At 40.4% G+C, this 14,551-nt stretch overlaps 1 protein-coding gene across 1 annotated transcript in view; it reads right to left on the bottom strand.

Moving 5' to 3' along the window:
* Positions 1 to 4,647: 4,647 nt before the first annotated feature.
* VGLL1 (vestigial like family member 1) overlaps positions 4,648 to 14,551 on the bottom strand; it is a 35,713-nt gene continuing 25,809 nt past the window's right edge. Inside the window, exons 3-4 of the mRNA XM_044268320.1 lie at positions 6,449 to 6,859; positions 4,648 to 5,084 (exon numbers count right to left, since the gene is read on the bottom strand). Of these exons, the coding sequence (XP_044124255.1) occupies positions 5,011 to 5,084; positions 6,449 to 6,859 (485 nt within the window). The 3' untranslated portion in view covers positions 4,648 to 5,010. The remainder of the gene's footprint in view (positions 5,085 to 6,448; positions 6,860 to 14,551) is intronic.

Below are 14,551 nucleotides of genomic sequence, written 5' to 3'. Positions count from 1 at the left end.
ATACCCTTTTAGGGATAGATTTCAAATAGCTCTGATATAGCAGAAACCACTAAATTATGAAATTGCTAAATTGGGAATTGTATTTCAACCCAGAACAAGAAATGTGCTTGAACGGACACTAAATAACTCGCCCAGCTACAGCACTAGGGACAGATTTAGCTGGATATAAATTTGAGGCCTAGTATTTAGGCGCTGGGTGACCGGTATGGATTTAGTGACAGAATTAGACTGGGATATGGCCAAAAAATAAACAGACTATTGCTGGTTAAATGCACTTGGTGTGACAGCTTCACCCTGATGTAGGCTTTAGCCAAAAAACAACCACACCATTGAGGGTTAAATGCACTTGGTGACAGGCGCAGCTTGCCCCTGATTTAGTATATGGCCAAAAAATGAACAGACTATTGCTGGTTAAATGCACTTGGTGTGACAGCTTCACCCTGATGTAGGCTTTAGCCAAAAAACAACCACACCATTGAGGGTTAAATGCACTTGGTGACAGGCGCAGCTTGCCCCTGATTTTGTATATGGCCAAAAAATGAACAGACTATTGCTGGTTAAATGCACTTGGTGTGACAGCTTCACCCTGATGTAGGCTTTAGCCAAAAAACAACCACACCATTGAGGGTTAAATGCACTTGGTCGCAGCTTGTGCTGGCGCACCACAAGACACAAAATGGCCGCCGATCACCCCAGAAAAATGTGACTGACAAACGGTCTGTGCAGCCTAAAAACAGTGAGCAATTGAGGATCAGCAGCTCAATGATCCACAGCTGCAGATCGATCAGTTAATCAAGTCCTTTGGAGGAGTTAATCTGCCTAATCTCGCCCTACTGTCGCAGCCGCAACCTCTCCCTACGCTAATCAGAGCAGAGTGACGGGCGGCGCTATGTGACTCCAGCTTAAATAGAGGCTGGGTCACATGGTGCTCTGGCCAATCACAGCCATGCCAATAGTAGGCATGGCTGTGATGGCCTCTTGGGGCAAGTAGTATGACGCTTGTTGATTGGCTGCTTTGCAGCCTTTCAAAAAGCGCCAAGAAAGCGTCACAAAAGCGCGAAGAAAGCGACGAACACCGAACCCGAACCAGGACTTTTACGAAAATGTCCGGGTTCGGGTCCGTGTCACGGACACCCCAAAATTCGGTACGAACCCGAACTATACAGTTCGAGTTCGCTCATCCCTAGCCACAAGTAAATAGAGACTTTTAAGTGTTTTTCTGGCCTGGTTCATTAACACTACTCTTTCACTGTACCAAACCCCAGGGAGCGACAGCCGGAGGGAGTACACCCTGACACAACACCCCATCAGGGACACTACCTCTGACACTACCTCTTCCATCCTCTGCAGCGGCTCCTCAGAGGCTTGTTGCACTTGTTCCTCATATTGATATCATGAGCTGGCTGCCCTGACTTTTGGTATGATTACTGGATTGCACAAATTCTGCCTGCCCTAACCTTATCTAGTCCCTTACTATGGTTTTGGCTATTCACTCAGTGTTCTGCACCAGTGTCTCTTGCTCAGCAGCAACTAAACAGAGATTACTCCAAGAGGTAGCGACCTGGTAGCTCCCCTGCAGCAATGTCCAGATCCTTGGATATGGTATGCACATGTCCAACTGTTCAATGTTTCAGTACATTTTGCACAACTTGCTGTTCTCTAACAAGGATCTTAAAGGCAAAATTCACAATCGGTGTTTTAACCATGAATCGCCCAATAAATTTCACGGTTTAGTTAGAATTGTTATTTAAACAGTCCTCCTTATCATGCTGTTCACATTTTGACATCATGAGACCAAGTCGACACCTAACAATTGACCAACAGTACCTCACCAGTGCGAGTCTTCAAGCAGGATGTTCTCAGACAGAAATGGCCACTGAGCTTAGAGTGTCACAGAGTGTCATAAGCAGGTTGCAGCAGAGATACAGAGAGACTGTCACAAAAAGGCATAGAAGTGGACGTCCTTTGGTCACATCCCACACTGATGACCGCTTCATTGTCAACAATGCCCTGCAGAACCGGATGATGAATGCCACACAACTCCAGGCACATTTAAGGGAGGTGGGAGGCACCCAAGTGTCAGACCATTTGAAACCATTTACATCAGCGTGGTCTGTGTGCTAGATGACCTGCAAGGGTACCTGACCATACCACCAGGCACAGGCGTCACCGTCTTGCGTGGGCCAAGGAGCATCTATGCTGGATGAGGGACCAGTGGGCCTCAGTGCTGTTCACTCATGAAGTTGATTCACGCTGAGCAGAAATTATGGCCGCCAATGATGATGGGGACGTCAAGGAGAGCGCTATGCTTCAGCCACCGTTGACACCAGACGATCCTTTGCTGGTGGTGGTGTTACAGTGTGGGCCGTTGTGTCTAGTCAATATAGAACTGCCCTAAAATTTGCGAATGGTACACTGACAAGCCCATACTACTTGAATGACATCATAAATCCAGTCATTGTGCCTCTGCATGAACAACACAGGCCTAATTTCATCTTCATGGACGACAATGCGCCAGCTCATCGAGGTCGCATCATTAGGGAACGGCTGCTGGAGACTGGGGTACCCTTAAATGGATTTGCCTGCATGTTCTTCAGACCTGAATCTCATAGAAAACCTATGGGATCAGATGAGTTGCCGTGTAGAGGCTCGTAACTCTCTACCCCAGAACCTCAATGACTTGAGGGCCGACCTTCAAGAAGAGTGGGATGCCATGCCTCAGCAGACAATAAATCGACTTGTGAACAGCATGACAAATTATTGAGTCATTGACATTTTTGTGGGGATATACCCACCACTGGTGTTGGCTTTTATTTCAATAAATTGTTTGAGATGAGGAAATCACCATTGAATGCTTCTACGTAAATGCCCTACTTTAATGATATAATATCACTGTAACTTTTTATGTTTTCCTGAAATTTCACCCAAAAGCCAAATATCCCAAACATTTTGTGAGTGAGGTATATTATATACCTTATGCAAATAATCAAATCCAATAGTATGTGACTGTATACAGTATGTAAATAATATATGGCTAGCTGCCATACAGTACTCTGTTCATGGGCAAAAATACACAATTATTTCAAAATAATGCTTTTATTATTCCTTTTTATTTTGCAAATATATTACAAACAAAAGCAAATATTGTATTTTGCTGTCTTTTTAGCTGATAAAACTGTGCTAAGGTGTTTGTGTAATAGCCCAAATGTGACCACAATTTAATGTCCAAAATATGGCCACAGCGTGACCCATAGCTCCAACGAAGCTTACCATATTGTTCACAAGAACGCAGCTTGTGATATCACAGCTGTAATAACAAAGCTATCTATCCAGGTCATATTACTGTTGTCTGAAAGCAACCAAAGTTTTTCTTTTTTTTCTTCAATCTAAACTATTTTATCATGCAGTATGTCCTATAGCACAAAAAATACAATGGCCCAAAGTTACTAATATGAGTACCAAAAGATGGCAGAATTTGGTGCATGTAGGTTTTAGAGATATTGGGGAACATTTATCAAGATGTGCATTTTACACACCGGTCTTAATCTTTCTCCCCTCCTGATACGCGCATGCCTCTTAATTTTTGTGACACATCTTTGCAGGTCCTTGCACCAAATTACAAATCTACACCAGCAAGTCAGCTGGTGTAGATTTATGCTATAAACCATGCATAGATTATATTAAATATGACTGGCCTTTTCAAAGTGGCGTGCAGTGTCTGAAACCCCAAAAAAAGTCAAAACATTTTGCACAACTTCAGCATTGACTGAACTATGAGACTTATTGGCATCAGTATCTTGGTGCACAAGGGATGATAAATGTCCCCCATTATCTGTGCCTTGTCTAACAAGGTAAGCTCATGTGAAAGGGGCATGGTCTAACATGCAACATTTAGCGCCAACATTGCGGCACACTTTTGGGTCAAATTCTGTCTCAAAATAAACCAACCAATAGTTGGTATAGATTTAGACAAAAGTGTCTGACCCTGCACCACATTTACCATCCAACCTGAACCCCTGTGATATATCTGGTGCAGGTCTAGACAGCCGGTCTAAGCTTACACTATCTTTAGGATTAGTAAATCTGCCCCAGTATATTAATAAGGTAAGATATTTAAAAACTATAATACAAAAGAACAGATACAAAGATACAACATTTACAAACATTAAGTTTTCTTATCGTCTCACAAAAAATTTCCTTTATCCAGGTTTGTGTTTTATTTCTATAAAACATAGAACTTCATTGTTCTGAATGCGTTATTACGATGGAAGACATACCCAAGTGGGATCATATGTTAGCATATAGTATTTTAACATGAATTTGCAAAAACATATATAACTTGAGCTGGTATGGTAATCACATTGAAATATTACTAATCACATATATTGTGAGGTGTCAATCAAACTGCGTTACCCACAAAGGCACAGCATCACCCCCCTTATTGAGCTATCTTAGTGATATTCAATCATATTCTCATACAAGGATCCCTGAAATACTCTGTGCTGATTCCATAGACCCCCAACCGATTCCTCAACAATGGTTGATGGAGTGGGCAAAGCATTCCATAATTTCTAGATGCTACTAAGTGCTGAAGAAGAATTATTGCTTTGCCTCTCTGAATCGAAACATCTCTAAAGAGGCCATTACTTTTGTAAATGTGATAGCTCTTGCTACTGGTTGCTTCCATGGAATGTTTCTCCAATTTTCACAAAATAAAATAAAAAACGGATACTGTGGAACCTGACTTGGAAACATTGCCCTAAACAGAACTATTATTACCCGTAAACTTCAGTGTTTATTCTGCCCTAGTGACTAAGTCATCATGACAAAGTGAACCACTGGCAATGACAGAAACACCTCTTAAATATGGAAGCAACCTGATTTATTCATGAAAAAAATATCTACAAAATATGTATATAGTTTAAAGTTTTTAGAATTTTTTTAGTACAAAGTCCTTTACATACAATAATAATAAAACAAAGCAAAATGCAGATGAACAGAAAGTAACACCTAATAAAAGTATAAATCCTTCCTTCTTTCTTGTCCATGGAAATACTCTTTTCTTCTATCTTGTGGATGAAGACCTAAAAAAATACATAAAAAATAATAGGCATTTAATGTACTAAAAAACAGAGAAGTAAAAAAATCTGAGCAACATTATAACATCTTGCTGTCAGACAGATGAACAGATAGGCTCTAACTAGGGAACGGTTATCTTATCTCTCTTAATGCTTTCTCATGAACACATCAGGTGAATTCTGATTTAAAGAGAATGTCTTGTGTATGTCATTTTAGTTTCATTGGATTTATTCTGAAAATGGAAATAATTGGGCAGATTTACTATTTAAAATGTGGCAGAATTCTGTATCATATTGACCCAGACTTTTGGCACACATGCCTTAAATCACATTAACGGTTTAGACACTTTTCCTTGCTGTGTCTGACAAAGAGGTATGTTGAACGAAAGAGTTGAATGGCTCACCTCTAGGGTAAGGGTGGTGCTCAGTGATACATCAAATTTTCGTAAAATCAAAATAAACCAAGGCACTCTAAGTTCTGTTGCTTGAACCGCTTATTTTATTTTATCATTTTTTATAATCCATCCATAATAAATAATATTAGGTGACTGGCCAATGTTTCGGTCCAACCTGGACCTTGTTCATCCTGCACAACAACATTTCACAATGTCTAAGGCCGTGAGCAAGGTCTAGGTTGGACCGAACCTTTGGCCAGTGACCTAATATTATTTACTATGGATGGATTATAAAAAATTATAAAATAAAATAAGAAGTTCAAGCAACAGAACTTAGAGTGCCGTGGTTTATTTTGATTTTACAAAGAGGTATGGCTTAGCAGACAGTGGGCAAGGTTTAGCTAGATCAGGTGTGGCTTTGAATGCAACATTTTGTGCTGAGATTGTGCCACAATTTTGCCACACAATTCTGGTACAAACATAGACCCAGACAGTCTACAAAGTGCTCCAGATTTATTTTTGGTATTTGTGCTATTCCTCTATACAGTAGCTAGAGAAACAGGATGTATTTGCTTTATGGCAGCTGAAATGAAAGAGAGCCAATGGACAGAGAGATGTCAATGATTACAACAGTCTCCAAGAAGTGACAGAGTACAGTCTCCGTACCCAGAGATCAGGAAGCATCAGGGGTGATGCATACAGAGTTTGTATATATTGCATATATATTGCATAGTGTTGATATCCTCCAGTAACATAACACAGCTATCATTAACTTGCCTAGCCTATAAAAATAAAGAGATGACTCTGCTCACGCTATCCCACTATATACAGCAAAGCTGACAACTGAGCTACTTTAAACAATGGAGAACATAACTCAAAAAAGTATATGATAACAAAAGCAAAGTACCATTATCTATAGTAAATCGTTATTCAAAAAGTGCAGTTTCTTTTGCACATTTTTTTATTTATTATTACCTGTTTGTGAGTTCGTTCTTTGATTGAGGTTTTCTGGTATGGATGACCCAGCAGCTGCTGAACTGAGGAGATCTGGTTTTGAAACTGACTCCGGCAAAGGAACTGGATATCTCTCAGGCTGTAGAAGACCGAGAAATGAACTACATTTTCCATTAGGACCTGGTACCATTTGAAACTCTGAGACAGAAGGATGATGATACACAGCATTAACTTGGCTTGGAGGTCCAAAATGGTGGTAATGCCACAAATCCGAAGGCTGAGTATGATGCTGCTGGTGCTGTTGGTAAACAGCTGATGTGTAATGCTCAGATGGAGAGGTAAGTGATGGTAACACAGGGGAAGTCATCCTATCGGAGGGGTTGGCTTGGTAAGTTTTTGTCCAGTTGAATTCATCCATCATCATGTTATTTGCTGGAAGAAGAAAATAGAGAATTACATATTTGAGATTCTCCTCCTAGGTAGACCTCACATTTCAAATCCAGATTATTTGACAAGATACCTTTTGCTGTGTATATTGTCCCTTTTACAAAGTAATGCACTTTGTACAAATGTAGCCAAACTGAGTTTGTCATTTTGTACATATCATTGAGATACTACAACGTGTTAGTCCAACATGGCATAGGATATTAGGAGAAAGGTACCACAATGCACAAAAAAATCAGCCTTTCTACAAGGAGTCATGGCTGTATCTAGGGGCAGGCAAGAGGTACAAACACATACATTATTGGCCCTTTAATGTCAGCTGTACTTGGGCACATTCCTGCGTTTACCTTCATGATTGCACAGACTGGTCATGAATAGCTCTTTCTGATCATAGAGAGAACTCTGCAGCTGTCCAGTCATTGCCGCATAGACCCGGTCTGTATGATGGCTGCAGGGGTGGAAGGTACAACTGAGTGTGATGAGCACATCACATTCAGCTTCACAGAGGGGGCATGGCTGCAATTGGAGAGGTGTGAAAACCACTGGATGATATTAACCTCTCCAATCAGTTTCTATGAGGAGGTAAGTTCTAGACTTGACAGCAGAAAATCAATAGATGTCGTATATCTGGACTTCTCCAAAGCATTTGACACTGTACCACATAAAAGGTTAGTAAATAAAACGAGAATGCTTGGATTGGGAGAAAATGTCTGTATATGGGTAAGTGGCTCAGTGATAGAAAACACAGGGTGGTTATTAACGGTACACACTCAGATTGGGTCACTGTCACTAGTGGAGTACCTCAGGGGTCAGTATTGGGCCCTATTCTCTTCAATATATTTATTAATGATCTTTTAGAAGGCCTGTACAGCAAAATATACATTTTTGCAGATGACAATAAGTAATTAACACTGAAAAGGACACTATACAGCTAGAGATAGATCTGGATACATTGGAGGCTTGGGCAGATAAGTGGCAGATTAGGTTTAACACTGAAAAATGTAAGGTTACGCACATGAGAAGGAATAATGCAAGTCACCCGTACATACTAAATGGTAAAACACTGGGTAACACTGACATGGAAAAGGACCTAGGAATTTTAGTGAACAGCAAACTAAGCTGTAAAAAACTGTGTCAGGCAGCTGCTGCCAATGCCAATAAGATAATGGGTTGCATCAGAAGGGGCATAGATGCCCGTGATGAGAACATAGTCCTACCACTTTACAAATCATTAGTCAGACCACACATGGAGTACTGTGTACAGTTCTGGGCTCCTGTGAACAAGGCAGACATAGCAGAGCTGGAGAAGGTACAGAGGAGGGCAACTAAAGTAATAACTGGAATGGGGCAACTACAGTACCCTGAAAGATTATCAGCATTAGGGTTATTCACTTTAGAAATAAGACGACTGAGGGGAGATCTAATTACTGTTATGTTACTGTAATGTACTGTTATTATGTATAAATATATCAGGGGTCAGTACAGAGATCTCTCCCATCATCTATTTATCCCCAGGACTGTGACTGTGACGAGGGGACATCCTCTGCATCTGGAGGAAAGAAGGTTTGTACACAAACATAGAAGAGGATTCTTTACAGTAAGAGCAGTGATACTATGGAACTCTCTGCCTGAGGAGGTGGTGATGGTGAGTACAATAGAGGAATTCAAGAGGGGCCTGGATGTATTTCTGGAGCGTAATAATATTACAGGCTATAGCTACTAGAGAGGGGTCGTTGATCCAGGGAGTTATTCTGATTGCCTGATTGGAGTCGGGAAGGAATTTTTTATTCCCCTAAAGTGGGGAAAATTGGCTTCTACCTCACAGTTTTTTTTTTTGCCTTCCTCTGGATCAACTTGCAGGATAACAGGCCGAACTGGATGGACAAATGGCTTTTTTTGGCCTTATGTACTATGTTAATACCCTAGATCACCAGGGATACTGACATTAAAGGGTTTCTTTAGAAATGCCTCTGAATGTCACCAATCCCACACCACTCTTAATGCGATGGTTCTGTCCCCCACTAGTCTGTACCTCCCTGTGCTCTTGACATGCATGAAATGACTTACTAGCTGAGGCAGGTCACTGCTGCAACCAGTGATTGGCTGAATAGTCCATTTTTTTGTTTCTAATCCGTTTTTATGTTCTTATTACAGATTTATTTATTGTGGGGGAACAGGGAATCAGGCCTGAGAACTAGGGGATGAAGATAGACACCTCCTAGTTAAACCCTAACCAAAATCCTGACTGCCTACCAGTATGAACAGACCCCAGAGGTAGGTGTGTTCATACACAGGAATACCTAGAGTCCTATCAAGCCTTATAGGACCCTGGTACTAAGGGCAGGGACGAGACTACCCGTTCATCCAAAAGGAAGGACGAACAGGAGTCTCCTACAGGCCTAATACAAACAATAGGGAAATGCAACACACAGAACCCAAACAAAATACTAAAAGGGAAAGAAAGACTTAACTTCAAAGAAGCAATGGAAGCACCAGGAACTCAGCCGAGATCCACACACCAGCAATCCACAACTGTAACTGACGCTATAAACCGCACAACATAGTGGGAGAAGCCACTATAAATAAGGAAGGTTAAATGACCACATTTGCAACTTCTGTGGCAAGGGGTGTGGCCATACCAGAAACAACACAGACGCCTATTGATCCACAGGGAAAACCTGTCAGATCAATCCACGTGTTACCAGTCTCACCGATCTCCTGCCACATGTCGCAGGAACATCCATGACACTTAGATTGTGAGCTCTATCGGGGACAGCTTGATGCTAATGTCTGTAAAGTGCTGCGGAATATGTCAGCGCTATATAAGTGAGTATAATAATAAAACATAAAATATGGCCGCCCCATGGTCCATAGACACAATGGTCAGGAGGGGACCTTATGGTTGTTTTCTGATGACACGTTTACTTTAACAGCATTTAGAAAACATTAAGAAAATTTACAGCAGGCCCATGGGCCATAGACACAATGGTCTGGAGGGAACCTCTTCAACTTCTATAGGAGAGTTTTCTAGACATGTTCTGTGCAGAGGTCATTGTAAAGGAAAGAATAGATAAGCTCTGACAATCACCTTTTGTGAATGGTGGATCATGTCTTATCTATACACAGAGGTGATATCATTACAGGCAGGATTAGAATGACAGATAAGCAGATAAATGCAGTAAACTGATCTGTATAGACTGTGAATACTGTAGGATTTTATGGGTTTTGTTTAAATATAGATATTGACATGGAAAATTAAAAATAACATTAAACATAAAAAACATGATTTAAACAATAGGCCTTTTTCTGATGACAGATTCCTTCTAAGGCTGCAGCTACATGGTGATGTTGGCCACAACATCTGTTGCTTGACCACTGTTTAGCAGTACAGCCATTGAACAGTCACAAAACATCCAGCACTGTTGAGGTTTTTGTATCAGGTCGCAAGTCGCATGCGGCATTGATATCATAGACCATAATGCAAGTCCACGACGGTGACTTTTCTACCATTTGGCTGTGTTTTTACAGCCAAACCATAGCTCTAACATAGTTGCAACTTGCATGACCGCATGTTACATACAATTCACACAAATTCTCTTGGAAGTGCCAATTTTCTGAGATTTTCTGTTGCACAACACATGTCTCAGAGTAATTCAAGCCTTATTCACACAAAGCGAGAAAACTCATTTGCCTGTTTTGAAGACAATATAACTATGGTTGCAACAAAACAATGACAGTAGTAATCCTGGTTACCAATCAGGGTCAGTAGTTAAAACTGTAGACAGCTGTATCTACTATTGCATCCGATGAATGACACTTGTCAACTGAACCATGCTGATCCCGAACACACTGTTTAGGAAATGCAGTAATGTACATTAATAACCCATGACATTAGAACCAAAAATTGTATTGTCCCCCTCGTGCCACCCAAATAGCTTTGATCTGCAACAAGACATTAGCCGCAGATCCTTTGAAGGCTACGGACACTATTGAATGCCTTTTTGTATTATTACATTGTTCTTATTATTGGCTAAAAAACAAACAACATTTTTTCCATTTGGTCTTCATTTTAAGGGTTTAATATGGATTTTTTTAATGGATTTATTTAAAAGCCTTTGTCCTCTGCAGCCTGCTTCTTTTCACATAGAAAGTTGGCTGCTTTTTCTCCTTCACAGTAAACTTTGTTAAATGAGTTGTTTAGCAGCTGGATCTTTTGCCTTATCTCTGGTCTCCTGGGAGCTCCTAAACAAGTTGATAAGAATTCAGCCTAAAGCCTCATTCACACGTCCGTGTCCTTGCTTCAATCAGTGAAAAGGTGGTCAGTGATGCCTCCGTGAAGCGGTCCGTGATGGATCCGTGTTGGATTTAATTGTCTGTTTTTGCTGTCCACACAGCTGTCTGAACAGTTGAAAAATAATTTTCAAAGCATCTCTTCCTAATGATCCATGAAACACAGCATGTCACAGTGCAACACCATACTGTCATTACAAAAAAATGTTGCGCAACGTTACTACGACTTATTGTCGCACAACAAATATCATCGTGTAGACGTACCCTCAGTGTCTTCTAAGACCCAGCAGTTCTGCTATAACCGAGACACCATGCGATCACATGATCACTGAAAGTGGCATACAGCTATGCATGGAAGAAAGAAGAAGACAGAAGTGGTTATAAACCGCTTTTGTCTCCACTTCAGAGTCACCAGCTGTCAGTGACCTGCTCCTGCTAGATTGCAGGAGTCAGAGCCCCAATCATGTGCCGTACATGCGCCGGATTAAAGCCTAGCACCAAGCACACATACATGTATAGCCCTTGTTTGTTACCAGTTTAATTTAGAATATACCAGTAATTATCTACTAAAACAGACATGTCAGCAATGGTGAAGTGTCCTTTTTAAGCCACTTTCACATGGTAGTATTTTGTATCAATCACATTGTGGAATGCCAATGGTTGACATAAGTAACCCTTACCCTATCTCTAAACCCCCTAGATGTTGCAATTGCTTTTGACCATGGCATCTAAGGGGTTAATCCAGCAGTGCTGCATTCACAGTTTGACCATGGCATCTAAGGGGTTAATCCAGCAGTGCTGAATTCACAGTTCAGCGGTCATTTAAAAACAGAGCTGAAGAGTTAAAGAGTTAAAAGAGGACCATGCAACAGCACTCTGCAAACATAGAATATATACTGATGCAATATTCAATATACAAAATGAATATGAGGTGCTTAGCAAATATATTTTGCTCAAAATCATTTGTGCCCATCCACCACCACAAGGTGACCTCATTCTGGATGGGGAATCTACTGTACATGATATCTCTCTCTGTGTCAACCGGCCTATTAATTTAGGAAGAGCAGGCTCCACATGTATACTGTGTCTGTTCTGTTTGTTTTCTCTTTGTACCATCAGGCCTGAAGTGAATTCAGGGAGAGCAGAGGCCTGCTGGCAGAGAAAGGTAACCCTAAATTAAGAGGAGAGAGAGAGATATCATGTAGAGTAGGTTCCCATCCAGAGTAAGGGTCACCTTGCCGTGGTGGATGAACACAAATGATTTTGATCAAAATATATTTGTTAAGTACCTCATATTCATTTTATATAGTTAATATACCGTAGGATTAGTTCATATATTTTATGTTTGCAGAGTGCTGTAGCAATGCATTTGCTTTTGCTTTCACTTTTGTAGTTTTAGCCATAGCAACAAGCATCTGCAAATTTACTTCATTTCACAGGATGTGCTGACTAAGGCTCAGGTTCACATCACGTTTTTCCCATCCTTTTAACTTATACAAAAAACGTATACGTAAAATGGATGCCTCAGACTGATGCCATAATGTGGCATCCATTCACCATAGATTCCCATTGTAAAAATAAATAAATAATTAAAAAGTGTATTTTTTTACCATTTAAAAAAAAAGTATCATTTTATTTTACTGGACTCTACAGGATACAAGAACGTGGTGTGCTACGTTTTTATATCCTTTTTTTTTTGTAATGGAGGCATAAAACGTGATGTGAACCCACCCTAACTTTATCTTTTATTTTTTCACTATCCTGAGTACAGGCCATCAATATCAAAATCTCGAACAATCCCATTAAATAATAACATTCTTGCTGCCTCCATCCACCACAAAAGGGCAGCCCCAGATGTCCCCCTATGTTTATGCAGAGGATTTGAAGCTCTGAAACAGAAAAGATGAGCTCTGACCGTTATGAAGATATATAATGAAATTATTCAGAGCAGAATGTTGAACATTAAAATAAGATAGTCCTAAAAGTCATATAAATTCAGGGGCTGCAGCTAGCAGGAGTTAGTAGTACCATGTAGGCTGACATAAACGGCACAGTGTTTCCAAGGAGCGAAAACAGAAGGTTGCATCTCATGACCTGTATTGAGTTTGGGCATCATAATTTTTTCTAATCTTGATTATTAATGCATAATCAGGTAGGTTTATCCATTGAGGGGTCAATTCCAAAAGGAGATCTACTGGTAGCCATTAAATCTTTTCACTTGAAAACATTTAGAGAGGACACAGTTATGTCTAAAATGACTGGAAAAAATTATAAAAAAATAAATAAAAAACACTTGAGGAAAGAAAACTATGCCCGGACTTCACAGTAAAAACATAGGACAAAAGTCTCAGGTTGCAAATCTTGGGTCCAGCAGGAAATGCTGCCTGTCATACAGGTTGTAGGAAAGTTTCCCCTGAATATTAGATCCTGATATTCCTGCTTTGCGTAATACTGCCTAAGGCTTCATGCACTCGACCATATTTTTCATACATGTTTTGGAGATAGCACACTGACCCATTAATTTCTATGGGGCCATTCATACATCCGTGTTGTTTTGCAGATCTGTGCCGCCATTCCACAAATTATAGAACATGTCTTATTCTGGTCCGCATTGGGGAGAAGAATGGTCCTTTCTATTGATAAGAGTGAGAAAATGTGTAATGCACATGGAAGGTATCCATATTTGCAGATCTGTTGTTTGCAGACTGAATTACCAACACTGCCATGTGCATGAAGCCTGATTAGGTAGATTACCCATCAGAGCTGAGAGGAAGTTGGTTGGTAACCACTGGGGATCTGTAATTGCTGACTTTTCACAGACAGCCCAAAATTTTTCAATATACTTATACAGTTATTTTCTTGTCCGCCGCCATTTTGTTCCCCAGTTCCATGGACAACAGCAGTAGCATTGTCTGCTATGGTCCTTATGGACGATGCATCATTATGCAAGCAGGACCTGAAGGTTAGGAGACCTGGAAAGCAGTGGTGGAGGGCCATAGTATAATCATAGAGAGATAAATACAGTATGTCTATATACAGTACAGACCAAAAGTTTGGACACACCTTCTCATTCAAAGAGTTTTCTTTATTTTCATGACTATGAAAATTGTAGATTCATACTGAAGGCATCAAACCTATGAATTAACACATGTGGAATTATATACATAACAAAAAAGTGTGAAACAACTGAAAATATGTCATATTCTACGTTCTTCAAAGTAGCCACCTTTTGCTTTGATTACTGCTTTGCACACTCTTGGCATTCTCTTGATGAGCTTCAGGAGGTAGTCACCTAAAATTGTCTTCCAACAGTCTTGAAGGAGTTCCCAGAGATGCTTAGCACTTGTTGGCCCTTTTGCCTTCACTCTGCGGTCCAGCTCATCCCAAACC

The sequence above is a fragment of the Bufo gargarizans genome, chromosome 9 (assembly GCF_014858855.1).
Source record: "Bufo gargarizans isolate SCDJY-AF-19 chromosome 9, ASM1485885v1, whole genome shotgun sequence".
NCBI lineage: Eukaryota > Metazoa > Chordata > Amphibia > Anura > Bufonidae > Bufo > Bufo gargarizans.
The sequence above is the reverse complement of the archived record's forward strand: the minus strand, read 5'-3'. Positions and strand labels throughout refer to the sequence as shown.